This window comes from Saccostrea echinata, unplaced genomic scaffold (genome assembly GCF_033153115.1).
Source record: "Saccostrea echinata isolate AGI-Se365-2 ecotype Australia unplaced genomic scaffold, CSIRO_AGI_Sech_v1 ptg000047l, whole genome shotgun sequence".
NCBI classification, from domain to species: Eukaryota; Metazoa; Mollusca; class Bivalvia; order Ostreida; family Ostreidae; genus Saccostrea; species Saccostrea echinata.
The window spans coordinates 4,564,111-4,582,156 of NW_026889796.1; the positions used below are offsets into that span (position 1 = coordinate 4,564,111).

The 18,046-nt window shown below is 30.9% G+C and overlaps 1 protein-coding gene across 1 annotated transcript; it reads right to left on the reverse strand.

The window, feature by feature from the left end:
• Positions 1-12,309: 12,309 nt before the first annotated feature.
• LOC133202293 (homeobox protein not2-like) lies at positions 12,310-17,167 on the reverse strand. The gene is made up of 3 exons (XM_061338082.1): positions 16,572-17,167; positions 12,995-13,139; positions 12,310-12,848 (listed from the first exon to the last, which is right to left on the reverse strand). Exons 1-3 carry the CDS (start codon positions 16,984-16,986, stop codon positions 12,578-12,580), a joined length of 831 nt encoding a protein of 276 aa, XP_061194066.1. The 5' UTR covers positions 16,987-17,167; the 3' UTR covers positions 12,310-12,577.
• Between the last annotated feature and the right edge of the window lie 879 nt (positions 17,168-18,046).

Sequence of the window (18,046 nt, forward strand, 5' to 3'; positions counted from 1 at the left end):
CATATGTAACTTACATTGAATTCAGTGTATTTGCCAAGTTTTGGGAAAATCTGTCGTCTGAGTATTTTTAGGAACCATCTCAAAATTGGTGCATTTACATGTACCATCTCTTAGGATTATATGAGAAAGTGCTAGTTTTTCTACGATGGCCGATATGAGCCGTCGAATTACAAGTAAGAGTAACTCTATAATGTATGCAGAATTAATTGATTTTAACAGTAATACCAGTATCATTTTGTACATGTACACCTTTGTCAATGACAAAAAGCTTGTATAGTTGTAATATAAATTTGTACATTACAAATCTTAAGACAAAATACATTTGAAACTACTTAACATTCCTAAGATTTATTGGGGAGATTAACTGTAACCTAAGACAGGGACTTAAACAAAACACATGTGTCTGGTTTTCCCTTCTTCTTTTCTTCCACCCTTTTTTGTTGTTAAATAATGCTTTATGCCTAATTTTTAATGATCACAAAACGCAGTGAGGTTATTTTTACTTTCACTTACGTCGTCTGAGATCTCAACATTCAAATTTTTCCATCAAAGAATATTTTGTTAGTGTCTTTTTCAGATTCCTTGTGTTTTTGTTTGTTTTTAATTCCCTTTTCGACAACGCAATATTTAAATTCATTCGTAGGCTCCAAAATACTGGTTAAAGATTCCAGAGACAATGAAGCTGCATCTTTATTATTTCCCTTCCCTTCCCTCCAGATAAAAGACTGTTGCTCGATGATCTGAGTAAGTAAAAAGTTTGTTTATTTTTCATTCTACTCTTTTCCTTGTACCAATATAAATTTTTCTCCTTTATTGTTTTTTCATCGGAACAAGGAAAAGAATGAGGAAATGAATAAACTTCTTTCTTAAAGATGCAGCTTCATTGTCTCTGGAATCTTTAACTAGTATTTGGGGCCTAAGAAAGAATTTTGATATTGCGTTGTCGTGAAAGAAGTTAAAATAAATAAATAAATTAAAAAAAGCACCAGGAATCTGAATAAAGACACTTACAAAATATTCTTTGATTCTTTGATTGAAAATCCAAAGGTCATGATCTTGACAACGTATATGAAAGTAAAAACAGTCTTGCTCTTTTTAATACCATTAAAATTAAGGCATACGACATTTATTTAACCCCCCCCCCTCCCCCAAGAAAAAAAAGTAGAAAACATGAGAAGAAAACAACACACACGTGTTTTTGATTTAAACCCTTTCTAAGTTTACAGATAATCTCCCCAATTAAGGTGAGGAATGTTAAGTAGTTTCAAATGTATTTTGTCTCAAGAATTGTACATGTACAAATTTATATTTGGATTAGTTTTTGTATATATTTATATTTTATACATATAACTACAAGCGTTTTGTCATTGACAAAAGGTGTACATGAACAAAATGATACTGTATTACAGACTGTTAAAGTCAATTAATTCTGTGTGCATAATAGAGTTACTCTTTCTTGTAATTTGACGGCTCATATCGGCCATCGTATTTTTCGCACCACAAAGTAAACTTTACAAATACTATAATAGACATTTTGCCGAAATTATATGATGAGTAATACTATACTGCACATTACATGTAAGAAACACTAAATTCTATCGTCTGGTTTCCAGAGGGGGCATCTCAAAATGTAAAAATATAAATATATATTTACCTGTTTTGTGGAGTACTACAAAATACGATATTTAAAAAATAGTTGTGAGGTTTTCAAATTCCTCTGTTTAAAATTTCAGGAGCATATATTTTATACTTTTTTAATAACATTTTTGTGACCACCTCTTAAAGAACTTCAGTTCATCATTACGCCATAAACATACTATTACTACGTCCATCTTCCTATCAGTAGAAAAATCGCTAAAAAATCAGTTCCCTAAAATTACAATTAGATTTCTTAACTAGTGATTTTTTTTATTTTGATAAATTTGATAAATTATTCGAAAATATTTGCTATAAAACTGTAAATACGCTTGATTTTAATAATACGCGCACGATGAAAATTCAGTCCCCCCCCCCCCAATTGTCTTCCTTCCATTGGTCCTTATCTTTCTTTCTAATTGAACATAAGCCACGTATTGCAGGCTCTGAACTAATAAGAATAAAAAGGGACCCGACGATGCTATGAAGATAAAAGATATAACCTGGTATATTTGGTTTCATTATTATTAATCAATTAAACATAGGCAAAGTTGATTTTGGATGAGACGTTAACACCTAGGATCAGGATTAGGGATAGTTAATTCTCCAAGGATGCTGATTCTCTTTGGTGAAATTATAGACATAAGTGACTTGAATATCATTATGCAATTTCTGTTTTTGTAACGAAAATAACACCCCCACCCCCCATCTCCAAGGAAAAACTTTAATGATTATGCCTTGATAGGAAAACTTTATGATCTTTATTTTGTTATGTTCAGAATTTTTTTTTCTTTTACATGATTGAACATATTTCCGGAGAGTTATATCTTAGTTTTTTTTAATCTTCTCAATTTTTTTTGGAAAGTTCGGGTATTTTTGTTGTTTTCCTGCCCGGCTGGCAGTCTGTCACACTATCTTCCTCCTTAAGCTCCTCTTTCATTTTAAGCAGTAGGCAGTTCCTCATTTTGTTTAGAGTATGATCGCTGGTCTCCTGTAGATTTGCAATAAGGTTTATAATATAATTTTTATTTTTAACCGGGTGGGCGGGGGCATTTTGGCGTGAAAATCGTTTTTTTTCTCCCAGAAATCTTCTTTCAAGAACTCTTCCTATATTGTATGCAGTTGGAAAATAGTACATTGTATTTTGGAATATGATTTGTGATTTCCTGTAGATTTGTAATAAGGTTTCTAAATTTCAATATTCATTTGGGCCAACTGCAGGTCATAAAATGACGTTTTTTCTTCGATTCTTTCCCAAAACTCCTCTGAAATTTTACGAAGTAGCCGAGTCATGTTTTTGAATGTGACTGGTGGTGCCCATGATGTGCACGAAAGATGACGTAGTTATTCAAAGATACTCTAAAACTTTTCTTTCATTTAATGCAGTACTACGTACCAGATCATCTTTTGGTATATGATTGGTGATCCTGTACATATGCAAAAAGTTTTCATAATTTTCATTTTCATCCTTTGGGTCATAAGGGGTTCAAAAATGACGTTTTTCTTCGAAACCATCTTTTCAGAAGTCCTTTTACATTTTCTGCAGTAGACAATTAGTCTTTTGGAATATGATTGGTAATATCCTCTCGATGTGCAATAAGGTTCGGGAATTTTCAAAATACACTGGGATCAATTGAGTGAGAAAAAACGACCATAGTATTCAATAACTTTCTTTTGAGAACAATGCCGTAGCCATATTATCTCTTTGATGGAATACATTTACAAAAAGGCGAGTATTTTTATTTTTATATGGGTAGCCATTTTGGAGGCAAAAAACGTTTTTAGACAATATCCATGCTCCAAGAACTTTTACATTCTACGCATGTTACCAAATTAGATTATGATTGGTGGTGTCCTCTAGATGTGCAAATTTTAGTTTCATTCAGGAGGCCATTTAGGGCTTATTTTCCTCCCCTCACCCCCCCCCCCCATTTTAAAAAAAAAAAAAAAACTCCTTTCAAAAAATTTATACTTCAAACATGTTTTATTAAATTCTTTATGTTTATTTATACTTCAAACATGATTTATTAAATTCTTTATGTTTTAATTTCATGCTGATAGTGAATTTATTATATAAAATACTTATGTTAGATACATATACCTATGAGCAACACCATCACCAGAGAATTTAATGCATTTAATTGGATTCATGTCTGTTTATGTAAATTATAGAATAAATACAGTATAACCGTGACTTCCTCACTAGTTTCCCCGATAAGAAGGGGGTATATTTTGTAGCAAACACTTAGGTGTGGTTATTACTGTCGTATGAAAATATTTGTATTTTTTTTAGCTCATGCTTCGTAATGCTCCTGTCTATTAATACGAGGGTTGTTCAATAAATAATGCAAAATGTCATCTAAAAATAGGAAAAGCTTGTAAAGCAGATTCTTAATACTTTCAATCCCTAAAAGCATTCCCTGCTAATAGTTACACATGTCTAAAGTCTTTGTACCCATGACCAGAGAACTTCAGCAAACTCATCTTTAAGGATGCCCTGAGGACACTGATGAATAGCGTTTTCCATGATCTACTAACAATTGTAAAGTCTTCCTTTGATTGTTTTCATACGTTTTTGGAATATAAAGATCTCATAATGGCTGAGATCTAGCGAATATGGGAGGTGGCTTAGCTTTGTAAACTTACTTAACTTCAAAATTTTATTTCTTTCTCTATGCTCATTTGCAGCAGCGTTGTCAGGTACAGAAAAATACCCTGAGGACCGGTATTTGGTCTTGCTTTGCAGGAAATCTGTCTAACTTTCCTGAGTGAAGCTTTAACACAAAAGTTACCATTGATAGTTTTTCCTTTGGCTGTAGGATTACTGAATCTCTTGAATAAAAAGAAAATTTATAAAACATATTCGGAGCCCTTGCTTTTCTTTGCAATAATAGGACGATAGCTTCCTCTTTGATTCCACATTTTATTCTTGATCTTCCCTTTTGGCTATAAAAACTACATCCATGTTTCGACATCTATCACTCAAGTTTATCAGATTTTCTTTTTTGGAAAAATGTTCAATTTTAAATAAACCATTTGGCCATTTAATGTGTGTTTTCTATTAAGCATTTGTAAGGAAATAAGGCACCCATCTGATAGAATTATTGTTAGATTTATTTCATTTGTCAGAACTCTACAAATTGTTGTGACGATGAAATGTTTAGCATCTTAGCAATGTCTATCAAAGTAAATCTGGCGTTTTCAAATATCATGTTGCTCTTTGGTACCCCTACAGATTTCAATTGACCAGTTTGACTGCAATCTTTTACTTGTACTTTGTTTTACTTTTAAATTTCCGAATCCATCTGAAAACTATACAGCGTGAAAGACTGGACTTTTTACATATTAAAATCATATTTTTTATATTGGTTCTTCAGCTATTTATGTAATGAAGCACAGTTTTCACATACGCCCTCATTTTCATCTTCTTGGCAGAGATCATTTTAAACAGTTATCAACTCAGCGTAGTGACCATGCTTCCTTTAACAGTGGATTCCTTTGCGAGAATAATAGGAAAAAGCATGAAGTTTTCCGTGATAAGGGGTTCCTTAATAGAACTTTACAATTGTAAACAAAAAATAAAATCAAATACTACATTTATTATGATAAACTGTGTGTTGCATTACTTATTGAATGACCCACGTATTCACACTTGTTCTCAACGATGATATTAAAATGTATATTTAAGAGCCGAAAGGGTTATAATTTGTAAGACTTTGATAACAAAACCTTTCCTTTTCTATATAATATTTCTTAAATTTACATTCAATGTCATTATTGTCTAAAATAATGTAGGGTTGGCATTGGTTTTACCATGTGGAAATAAAACATGACCCATGCATATTTCACGACCCGCATTATTAACGACAAGTAACCTCAAATTAAATCTCTAATAAAACAATAGTCAGCATTTTTAACGTTTGCATGCAAATACTTGAATATAAATCGTTCATCAATTTTCTGTACGCCGAAAGAAAAATGTAAATGAAATAGAGAGGCAAATCAAACGAATGTATGCCATTCCTAATAATGGTGGTGCATTGTCAATTATAGGGGTGATAATGAAAGCTTTCGACGATGTTTATATTAGATTCGCACCATTAGTCACCCAACCAATGTAATATTGAGTATTCATCATCTTCATTTGAATGCTTGATTACTTTTATAATTGAGAATTAGACAAGAGCGTCTATTTATAAGGCAGTATAGTTGCGTCCTTTTTTCTCTCTCCCCAGCAGATATAATTCAATTGAACTTTTTGTGTGTTTCTTATGCACGTTGTCTGTTGATATTTTATGAATATTTTTGATATACTAAAATAATTTACAAGGGAACTTGTGTAAAAACAGAAAAATAATGCTACGAATTATGAATATTGTATAATGTCACATTTTCTTTGCGATATTTTTTTCGTATTTCGAGAGATTGTTTATAAGCATAAAAAATCAGAAATGAAAAAAATCAAATAAAAATAAAACAGAAACAACAACAACAAAACAAAAAACAAAAACAAAAACAGAAACAAAAACAAACAAAAACAAAAAAAACAAACGAACAAACAAAAAATAAACCGAAATAGTGTAACTGTTTGGGAGATTTATTTTTTTTCGTATATATCGAGATGTTATTTATGAGCATAAAAAATCAGAAATTAAAAATATATTTAATTTAAAAAAACAGAGATAAACAAACTAACAAACAAAATAAACAAACGAACGAAGAAGAAAAAACCCCAAAAATGTAACTTTATGAGTTACCCCTCCTAATAAATACTTAATGAATTTGCATTGTAAGTAAAGGTTTTATCTTTATTATACATATACATGTATCGATGGAACTTTTACATAAAATATGAATAAAATTCATTTTTATGTTCCTTTGCAATAATGTACACAAAATATGTTTCATTTCTTATATGAATTGCTTTCGTGCAAAAGCGATCAAACAGTACAGATTCAATTCGAAAAATATCATCACTTGATAGAACAGCTAGTAAACACTACACTAGATAAGTAGACAGATAAACAATCACTTAATGGTTTGTAAACAGATAAATAATCACTTACTTACTTTTTTTTCTTATTTTAATTCTAAGTTCTTGTTTTTCCAATTTTATATTAAAATTTTTATTTATTTTCTTATACATTGTATTACAGGTAATTCGAACTTTTATCAATGTTCCAGTTTTATTCTTTTATTATTATTATTATTATTATTATTATTATTATTATTATTATTATTTCCTTCTTATTTTGGTATTTTTGAAAATTCCCTCAGTTTGATTCTCATTTATAAAATTTTGTTGTTTTTTTTTTTATTTTGTTGAGGAAGTTCAATAACTTTTTTTTTATTACAACATTCTTATTTTAACTGTCAAAGTCTTACTTTCTTAATTCTCTCATCCCAACTTTCGTATTTTAACTTTCGTTTCCATCTTTAAGTGTTCCTTGAAAATTATAATAAACAGACATACTAAAACTGAGTCATCAATTACAAATTTACTACATAGGCGTAATTACGTTAACGTACAAGATCACTTACTAGATCAGCAACAAATAAACCATCACTTACCAGTAAAAGGATAAATTAACACTGATTAGATCAGTAAACAGACATTTTATCATTTACTAGATCAGTAAATATGTTAAAACTATATCCCTGGACAGATTTACAATCATTTACTGACCGTTCACGGTAGCTCAGTCGGTAGCGCGCTCGCTCCGTGATCGGGAGGTCGTGAGTTCGAATCTCGGCCGCGACAGACCTAATTCGATAAAAAATAGGTAGCAACTGTTCCTTCGCCATGCGCTCGGCACTTTGAAGTGGAAGTTGCGGGTCTTTCGGATGAGACCTTAAAAACCGAGGCCCCATGTCACGGCAGGCGTTGGCACGATAAAGATCCCTCACTGCTCAATGGCCCTGAGTGCCGAGTAAAGGTCAAAATTTGAAGCCCTTCACCGGTATATGGTGACGTCTCTATATGAGTGAAAAATTCTCGAATGGGACGTAAAACAATATACAATCAATCATACAATCATTTACTAGGTATGTAAACAGGTAAACTACCACTTACTAGATTTGCAAACATAAACCACCACTTACTTGATCAATAAACAAATAAATTATTACTAGATCAAGAATACAAATACCTCATAACGTATTTGATCAATACCAAATCAAACCACCACTTACTAAAATAGTAAATATTATAAAAGTAACTTATTAGATCAGTACACAGAGAAGTCATCAAGTACTACATGTAAATCTGTAAACAGATACACAATTGCTAACTTAATCAGTCAACAGTGAAACCATCGCTTACTCGATCAGTAAAACGAAAAACCATCATTTACTTTTTCACTTGCTTGACTTAGTAAACAGATAAAAATTTTTACTCACTAGATCATCAAACAGATAACAATTACAATTAAATGAATAATTCATGACTTATTTTATCAGTAAACAGATAAACCATCACATCCTAAACAAATGAATACATAAACCACCGCTTTTTTTTATCAGTAAACAGAAAAACCACCACATAGTGTTTCAGCAAACATATGTCATCACTTACTAACAAATATTTCATCACTTACTAGATCAGTCATAAGATAATCTAGTCATCACTTACTAGATCAGTCATAAGATAATCTAGTCATCACTTACTAGATCAGTCATAAGATAATCTAGTCATCACTTACTAGATAAGTATACAGAAAAACTTCACGTACTATTGAAGTGCATATATTAAGCACCACTTACTAGACCAGTAATCAGATAAGTTATTACTTACTAGATCAGTACGCAAATACAACAGAATTACACTTACGTGAACAGTATTTTCACTTACTTGATGAGAAAACAGATTACCAATCATTTTCTAGTTCAGTTAACAGAAAAGCTATCACTCACCAGAGAAAAGATAAGCCTACCCCTCACTTGCTAGATTAGTAAACAGAAAAGCATGAGATACATGTATACTTTGCCCCCAGAAGTCTCAGATATTTTTATCAGTATGAAATCTATTTCGAAAAGAAACCCGTTTAGTCGAAAGAAAATCCAATACTTACTAAATCAGTAAAAAGATAAGTCATCACTAACTAAATTAGTATACAGGTAAGTCATATCTTTTTTATAGGTCATTCATAAGATAAACCACCATTAATTAGATCAGTAGGCAGATAAATCATCACGATAAAGATCAGTAAATAGATAACCCATTACTTTCTTGATTAGTAAACGGACAAGTCATCACTTACTAGATACTTTCTGAATAAGTGATTACCTACACTTACTTGGTCTTTAAACAAATGAACCATCACTTATTTCAACAGTAAATTGATAATAAGAAGAACATTAGAATAAGATAAATAAAATCACTTTCTAGATCGATTAACAGCTAGATAAGTCTTCACTTATTAGACAATTAATGTATTATTAAATTAGTTATGGTTCATATTTATGGATTTTGTGAGTAATCCTCACCAACGAATTTACATCCGCCTCAAAGAACAAGGTATAGTTTCAATACAAATATGGAACTGTATTTTTCTAAAATATGAAAGTGATGAAAGAAATTAAAATTCATGTTAAAACTCCATGCACTAAGATCAATAGTTTTTCTCATTTGACTTCCTAAATGCTAATTGTGACGTCATAAACTTGTGCATTTTGGGATTTTCAAATATATAGATCACTATTATGCAACTCCAATACTAGTACTTACATAATTTTCCGTTTATGATAAATGTCGTGTGCCAAAACAGTATTGGTGTTAATGGGTGTAAATGCATGGATTTATGTCCCTAAAAATTTACAAAACTTAAACCACAAAAATTAACCAATTGGCATGAACCAATTATGATTCCACAGTAGATAAATTAGCCATTACTTATGAAAAGAAAAGTATTTACGAGTAAGTATAGAAAAACTATTTAGTAAGTTGTAGTAGAACAGTAAATTTATTAGTAAAATATGCGATTCGCTTTTTTTTTTTATCCTTGATGGAAATGAAAACAGAGCATCATGACCACGAACCCGAAGTACAATATCTATGTACAACAGGAATTACATGTACAGAGAAAATGTCAAAGTCTTCAAACATGTGCAGGAAAAGTTGTACACATACCCGCACTCCAGGTTCTCACATTTTACCAAATCTGTTTTAAAGACTGTGCTTTCATCGATAAATCTGGAGTTATTTTTAATACAATATTTACAACCTTGATTAGATATTAGGCCTATACATAAGACGTGAAAAGCAAATTAAAAAAAAAAACATATTGTCTGCTCTTACAGTAACTTGATATTTTGAACAAAGGATCATTTGAAGTATTTTTTCTTGCTATAACCCTATCAAAAAATACTATAGTTAACTATAGTTTACTATAGTTAACTAAAGTTAACTATAGTAAATCAAAGTGTCAAAGTGATCACTATAGTGTCATAGTGATCACTATAGTAAATCAAAGTTTTCAAAGTGATCACTATAGTGTCAAAGTTATCGCTATAGTAAATCAAAGTTTTCAAAGTTATCACTATAGTAAATCAAAGTTTTCACCATAGCTAATTAAAGTATTCTTAGTGAACACTATAGTAAATAAAAGTTTTCATAGTTATCACTTTAGTAAATCAAAGTGTCAAAGTTATCACTATAGTAAATCAAAGTTTTCATAGTGTCAAAGTTATCACTATAGTTAACTATAGTAAACTATAGTTAACTATAGTATTTTTTTGATAGGGTTAAGACCATTATTAACTTCAATAGAAAACAGTATGATATTTTGGAATTGTTCCGTTATCAATGATCCTCGCTTTCACGGATTTTCATATAGTATTTTTGATGAAATAGAAGATAGCGAACAGTAATCCAGCTCAAAAGTCCATTGAAATGATACGAATTTGGAGCAGAGCAAACATGGAACTCTAAAAACATCAGAGGTGGGATCAGGTGCCATGGAGGAGTAAGCGTCCCCTGTCGACTGGTCACTCCCGCCGTTTGCTCCTTGTCAAGATCGGGAAAACGGAAAAAAATGTGGACAATACTGTGTGAAAATAATTACCTAACAATTTGTATTAAAACTGTCAGTCAACATTCGACTTAATGATAGATTGAATTTGCTAACAAGGTCATTGTATCGACCATAGAATTTTTGAAATGTTAACCTTAAACGAGACTGTTGATATTTTTGTTTCATCAACTTATTTGTCAATATCTTGTTTCCTTTTAGAAATTGAGCCTTCTCTTGCTTATCGAATCAACTGGGAGACATAAACTCCATATGCAGGTGATATTGAATGCTGTAATGCTACATCGATAAGGGAAGTTGATGATAGAGAAGTTGAAGTCATCTCGTTAATCATTAAGTTTTGTTGTTAGGTTACCATTTAAAGACACTTTAGATAAAATGTATCAGGCGTTATTATAACTTTTGTCTCAACATCAGGTCACCGTTAATTGAGTGTAAAAATAAACTCTCGTAGTGTGGAAATTGAAACTCAGAATATAAATATATTTAAAAATCGAGGATACTGTACATCATACAATGGATCTCATTTTAGAAAAAAAAAAAAAAAAGGAAATTTAACGAGATTACGTTGAAAGGCATCTTATTTTCATATGTCCAGCAAATGTAGTTTTATGTATAAAAAAAATTATTAAAATCAATAATAAAATAACATAGTCAATATATTTCTGATGAGAGTCATTTCTATGGAGTATGCTGCGACAAATTCTTATTAATGCTTACGAACACTGCGTCATATTTTCCTTTCAGTCTCAAAACGAAGGGAAAAATTTGCTTGTGCGAATTGTCGCTCTCTTTTGTTTATTATATGTTATGCATTTGTACCTGTGCTAAAATTCGTTTTGTTTTTTGATCAATGACTCAAGCTCAATCAGTGTATACAGTATGATTGTCGGTATGTATCAACCTCCTAATTAACTAAATATGATGCACGATGCGAAGATAGTCAATAGTAATAACTGAGCAGCTCAACAGCTGTTTTGGCGATGTGATATGTATCATCCATGATAATACATTTATTAAAAAAGAGAACATTATTTTTATAAGACACAAGTTGAATATATTTCGACAGAATATATTTTCCTTTCCCAATGAATGCATCCAAATTCCACGCAGATTTTTTTCCGACTCCTCTCTCTCTTTCTCTCTCTCTCTCTCTCAGCAACAAACTGTCTAGTGTCATCCTCATTGTATCACGTTTTATGGGATGTTATGAGTCATACTTCTGAATATTAAATAGTTTTAGAATCATGATATTTATGTAGGCATATTGCAAAGCTTTATCATGTTATTGTATGGATTGGATCATTGAAAATTTGTTTTGTTTTTTATATACGTGTTTTAGTTTTATCTAAACTAACATCATGTTCAGTTTGAAACCACAACTTTAGGGTTTTTTTGGATTTTCTAATTGTTTGTGTGTGTGTGGGGGGGGGGGGGGCTTTGTTATTTTTATTTATTTTTTGTATATCTTTATAATATTTTGACACTTTACTTTGCACCAGATTTCATCCCAGAATTAAAACGTTCTTCGGATTATTCAAAATAATTCAGAAGAGAAAATGAGGCACGGTATATGTGTTTCATATCAATCACATTTTTTATTCAAGTCTATTCTTATACATTATTGATAAATAAATAAAGAATATTTACAAATTGATAATCCATCAATATGCAAAAATATATACTCAAACTTAACAACAACAAAGTGCTTATAGATTCTATCTTCTAAAGCACTACTAATAAGAAGCATCACACAAAACAACGCATTTTCTTCAGCCATGCAACTAAGCATACATTAAATTGAATCCACTCTTTCATAAAAGGCAAATAAGTACACCAAGTCACGTGCTACCTCAAGGCTAATATTCGTTTTCTTTAATACTGATCTGAAAAATGATGCCACACAACATTTTCTAATACGGTGGTGTGTAAGCATTTGACGGAACTTCTGCCGTAACGCATCGCTGATCTGGAGACGTGGGGAAATGGCTTCCTTTGGTAGAATTATCATCGTCTGAATCACTGTATCCTGATTCCGATTCCAAGGAATCTTTAAAGAGATCAAATCGGGCAAGCTTGGCTTGCTGCTGCTCCAGTGTCTGTTTCCGCCATTTGATTCTCCTGTTTTGGAACCAGACTTTCACCTGGGCTTCCGTCAAGTTCAAGGAGCAAGCCAAATAGTACCTGTGTTTATTGAAAAAAAAACATGAAAATTTATTCTTACTTTTTAATCTTTATAAATTCATTAGAAAGATTTTTTCTGTTGTAATATAAGAATGAAATTTTGATGCTAGTATTTTTTATGCAACAATACAAGAAAATATGCATACCTCTCTGTTCCCACCATATACTGCTGTTTCTCAAATTCCGCCTCTAATCGTTCCAGCTGCTCTGGGGTGAAGATCGTCCGCACTCTCTTCCCTTTGCCCTGCTTCCAACCCTGTTTACAATCCAATTTTTTGTCTTCTTTTTGATCTGATAAATAAAAAAGATTTATATAAAAGTAAGATCCAAATATTTCTGACTGCATATATGCATACATAACTATATTTTGTATATTTTTGAATCATAATATATACGTCTCTTATTCATTTATTTTTATTTATTTTTTTTTTTATAAATACGTCCCATATTTATTTATTTATTTATTTATTTACTTATTTATTTATTTATTCATTCATATATTTTATCTTGTGGAAGCCTAAAATATGTGCGTTCCCTTAATTTATGTCTTTTTAAAAATGATGTAACCTTAAAAAATTACATTAAGTCATTGGCTGTACGTGTACATGTACATTCATAAAATATACATGCAGGTGTTAACATATTGACTCATTGTCTTATAATTCATTCGTTGTCATTTTTTTTTCTAAATAAGCTTTTCAAATCCAAAAACTTGTCGATATTTACTTTATATTTATAAAAGGATTTTGTTAATTTTTACACCGATTTCGCAAGCTGCTTTCGATAGCTAGATTGTGTTATTTTGTAGCCGTATAAATTCATAAGCGTGAGAATTAGGAACATGTTGACACAGAGACCACGCCCCTTTTGCACCATTCTCATTTTTACCACATTTTTATTATGTTTACTTGCCATTTATCTGCCCGAGAACTGTGTGTTAAATGGAAAATCTCCCGTTCATTTATTGTACTTAATTGATTTCTCATTCTGTACGGATTGTGTAAAATAGGCGGAGAAGCAAACTTGAATTCAGAATTTTAAATAATAATGAAAAATCAAAATTGGCGTTAAATTATATGTGTTGGCTGTCGTTTTTAAACACACCTGAATAAGTTATAAACTTGGTGAGAATTTTCTCCTTATTATGTCGGGATCGTGATAATGAAATCAAACGGGATCTAAACCTTGTCAAAGGTTTAATTCGAGCTCTATAATTTTCGTCACCAAATAAAATTATTGAAAAATCCAGTATGTCTTTTCACCTTATTTTGTCAATGATTGAAGTTATTTAATCAATAATTACTCTCTGTGGCTATTTTATTAATTCTGAAAAACTAAATCCCAATTTTTATCTATACATAAAGTTTTTTTCTCCAGTAAAGTGGCATTTAAGTTATTTATTTTTGCTGAAAAGCATTGTTTAATTTCAGGAGTTTTAAAGCTTTTATTTGAACTTTTCGTGAAAAAGATAAACATTGCTCTTTCATACGTCTCTTATAGAATTTCTTTTGAAAAGAGAAGATTACGGGTCTGTGGTTTAAAGAATAAAATTAAGGGGGAGAAATGAGTAATTAGAGTGTCGTAATATAAGTAACATCTGTGTGTTGTTTGCGGTTGTCGTTAAAAAAGCCAAATGATCGTTTTATGAAAATCTGAATGAACAGGTGACTTTTCACGACCTATTTTAGAATAGTGTTATGAATTTTAATGCAATACTATGCAAAATTGCAAGGGGGTGGTGTAGACACGGAACTCTTATGAACTGATAATTATGGTTTTGGGATTCTTACTACAATACGACAAATCGTGCAACGAGAGACGAAACCCTTTTACAAATGAACTTACAATAATGATATTAAAAGTTTATTTACTTTCAGATAGACGGACCATCTCACAAATATTTCACATGAGAAAATTTCTTGAGAATTTCTTTTTCTTTTAATTCAGAATTTAAGTAAAAGGACATAAAACTGACTCGAGTAAAAATGACGAAGCTGCACAGATTTTTGCATCCGATATGAAAGTAAAAGTTTGATTTAACATTTGTGTTAGAATATATCAAAAACTATTTTATTACTGTCAGACAGAATGTGAATTTTAAGATTTTTTTTTGCAAGATCAAGATTTACACAAACGTTGCTAGATTTACAGTAGTCAAATTAACGAGGAAACAAATTATTTACAACAGCAGTTCCATACATCCCATAAATCTCTCCGACCACCGCGGTTCCCATGTTTTCTTTTTCGGATGTCATTACCTCACGTGTAAACTTAATTTTGTGGAGAAAATGGGAAATAGCAGCGAAACAAGAGAACCTGGTGGCGAAATGCCACACCTCTTGGACTATAAACACCTTTAGAGACAGTCAATATAAACTTAATTTAATCTCAAGAGTTGATTACTTAATATCATTCAAACAAAATAATTGAAGAGACGTATTTCCTTCATCGTGCTTTGACGGTTACAGATTTGACACTGTGAAGACTGACAGATACTGTAAATACAATCCGGTTCTTTTTTTCTTATGTAAAAAAATAGTCTTATGTTTATTAACGATGGAGTTAATTTCGATAACTTTAAGAGGAAAATACACATTATACTTTTATATGATCTTTATCTCAAATTTTAAGATATTCTTGTTTTAAAAAGGAATTTGAAAAGCAAAAAAAAAAAAAAAAAAAAAAAAAAATGAAAAAGCATGCTTGCACAAATTTGCAATTTATTATTATTATCATTAAAAATATTTCATTCAGAAAAGAGAGTAGAATTAGGCATAACCTATTTCAACCTTTTTCAAGATTAATTGTAGTTACTTAATATGGTAAGTAATTTTAAAACTTCATCCTTTCATGTCAAATTTTAAAGATTTTTTTCAATAACCATTCGAAAGCAAAAATTTAAAGAAATGGAAAAGCACATTTTCGAAATTATTTTTGATGTTTTTTATAAGACCTCTCAAATTTTAAAAAAGTAAAGAAAAAAATCAAAAATCCAGACGTTTTTAAAATGAAGAAGTACGGTTATACAAATTTACATTCATTTAAAAGAAAAGCAGTTAATTAATCGTATCTGGTTGTTTGTACTTGTCAGATTAAAATTTCTCTGAGAATGTTTTGTCGTCCCCGGAGAAGGCATTCAGTTGACAAGTTCAGTCCGTCTTCATTCCGACTGACGTTTGTCATTCTGACTTTTATATTACAACTTGTCATTGAATGTTTACAAATCATTTTTTATAAGAATTTCCTCTGCATAATATTCACCCCCACAGAAAGTAAGTGTCAAGATCCGCGATGCTAGAGATTGGTAATACCTTGCAAAAAGTACTCTAGTACCGTCAAAAAAAAAGACATATATTTTTACTTAATTAACGCGCCAGCAAATACTAATGTAATAAGGATCATTAATTAACTCTGATAATTTGTTATTCTGTTCATATTCTGAACAGTTCAATATTTTCATATTTCTTCCTGCATAGAAAATTACTTTAAACATTACTAATTATTAAGCTTAATACGATATAATTAAAATAATTTTAAATAAACATCATGAATAAGACCTTCCTTTCAAAGTACTTGAATTTAAGTAAATGTCTTTTTTTTAATTATCATTGTTATTATTATTATTATTATTATTATTATTATTATTGGAAAAAATATTCCAATTTTTATCTTTTCTTAAACAATTAATTAGAGTTTCAAAAAATTTGAAATCAATGCACTTACCATCATCAAATACTTCAGGGGGACTTTTCACTGATGAACGATCGCAGTTGGATTTTTCAGAAGATGCTAAATATGGATGAGAATTGGCAAAAAGTCTTTGATGGCGCCTCGAATGAATGTCAACATCTTTTCCACACTCATTGTCAAGATAACTCGGTGATTTGATCTTTCTTGAAATACTCTCTGATTTGTCTCTGTTAAGAATAGCATCGATCGTAAAAGAATCGGCTTTGGATCGAACTCCTGGATGGATCATAGGTGGAACGGTGGCGGATGGAGGGATTGCATATGTTGGATACGGTGTATGGATGAAGGCCGGGTGGATTGGTAGATCCATCGTCTTCATTCCGGCACATGTCGCAAAAGGCCAAAATCCGGGAGGAAATGGATAACCAGTTTGCGGTAAAACATTCATTTTTCTTGGTAGAATATATCCACTGGCTAAAATTCTTCGTCAAACGCAAGGATAATATTTTTTCCTCTTCCTTCCTCAGAAATTGTTTTTTTGAAACAAATTAATTATCGTGAGGAAACACAGTGCCTTTAAAGTTGAAGTAGATTGGTATCTTATGCAGAAGGATAAGATTTGATGCTTGTAAATCGAAGTTGCGACAATCTTATACCCAAATGTAAACAATTAGTTCGGGAATATTTAAACATTGTGTTTTCATGCTTTCTCTTGGTCGCTTTCTGATTGGTTGATGTCTTTACGCTTGGCGTATCAATGGCCGATCTGGCACCGGAGCGTATAATGCGAAACCATTTTAATGACCTACAGGCACTCTTAATACTTCTAAATATGTAATAGGCAAACTTCATTTTCAGGTGAAATGGGAATAATTATTCAAGGTGCTGAAACGTATGTAAATTGTGGCGAACATCAATTTTCTCACATTATTACCGCAAACAAATAAAAAGATAACACAGGCGTAAATATTTTAATATGGGAATTTTTTTATCAATAAATAAATTTGACAGGTTGATAATACAGTCGAACTTTATCAAAAAAGGACTCAATACTTTTTTTCAAATCGTATTATATCCAGTGAATTTCTATAACAACCAAAATACATTTATAAAAATTTTGTACAATTTACAAGATATAATTCATATTCTTGCTTTGAGGCCAAATTAGCAATTCAGTCAGAACTTATTTTTAGCCTTTAAGTGTTTTATAAAGCATCACTCAATATCATAAGAAATAAAATGCAAATATGCAACACTTCATTAAAATGAATGAGCAGATAATCATCTCATTAAGTATATTTGACTTCGTAAATATAAATGAAGATAAATGAGGTACGCCTGGTTATATAGCCGTACTTTTGCGGCAACTTTATATTAAAATGAGGCACCTTTAAAAAAAATATTCAGTATTTAAACAAAAATCTTGATGAAATACTATAAAGGCCGCCATCAATCTCCCCAGAATTCGTGAATTTTAAAAGTCGACGACTTCGAGGAATTTGGTGATA

Coding starts and splice junctions, on each gene's coding strand:
- LOC133202293 (XM_061338082.1), bottom strand. CDS start 16,986: ATGAATGTTTTACCGCAAACTGGTTATCCATTTCCTCCCGGATTTTGG. Junction 13,140..16,571: donor CCCTGAAGTATTTGATGATG/GTAAGTGCATTG, acceptor TTTATTTATCAG/ATCAAAAAGAAGACAAAAAA. Junction 12,849..12,994: donor TATATGGTGGGAACAGAGAG/GTATGCATATTT, acceptor CAATAAACACAG/GTACTATTTGGCTTGCTCCT.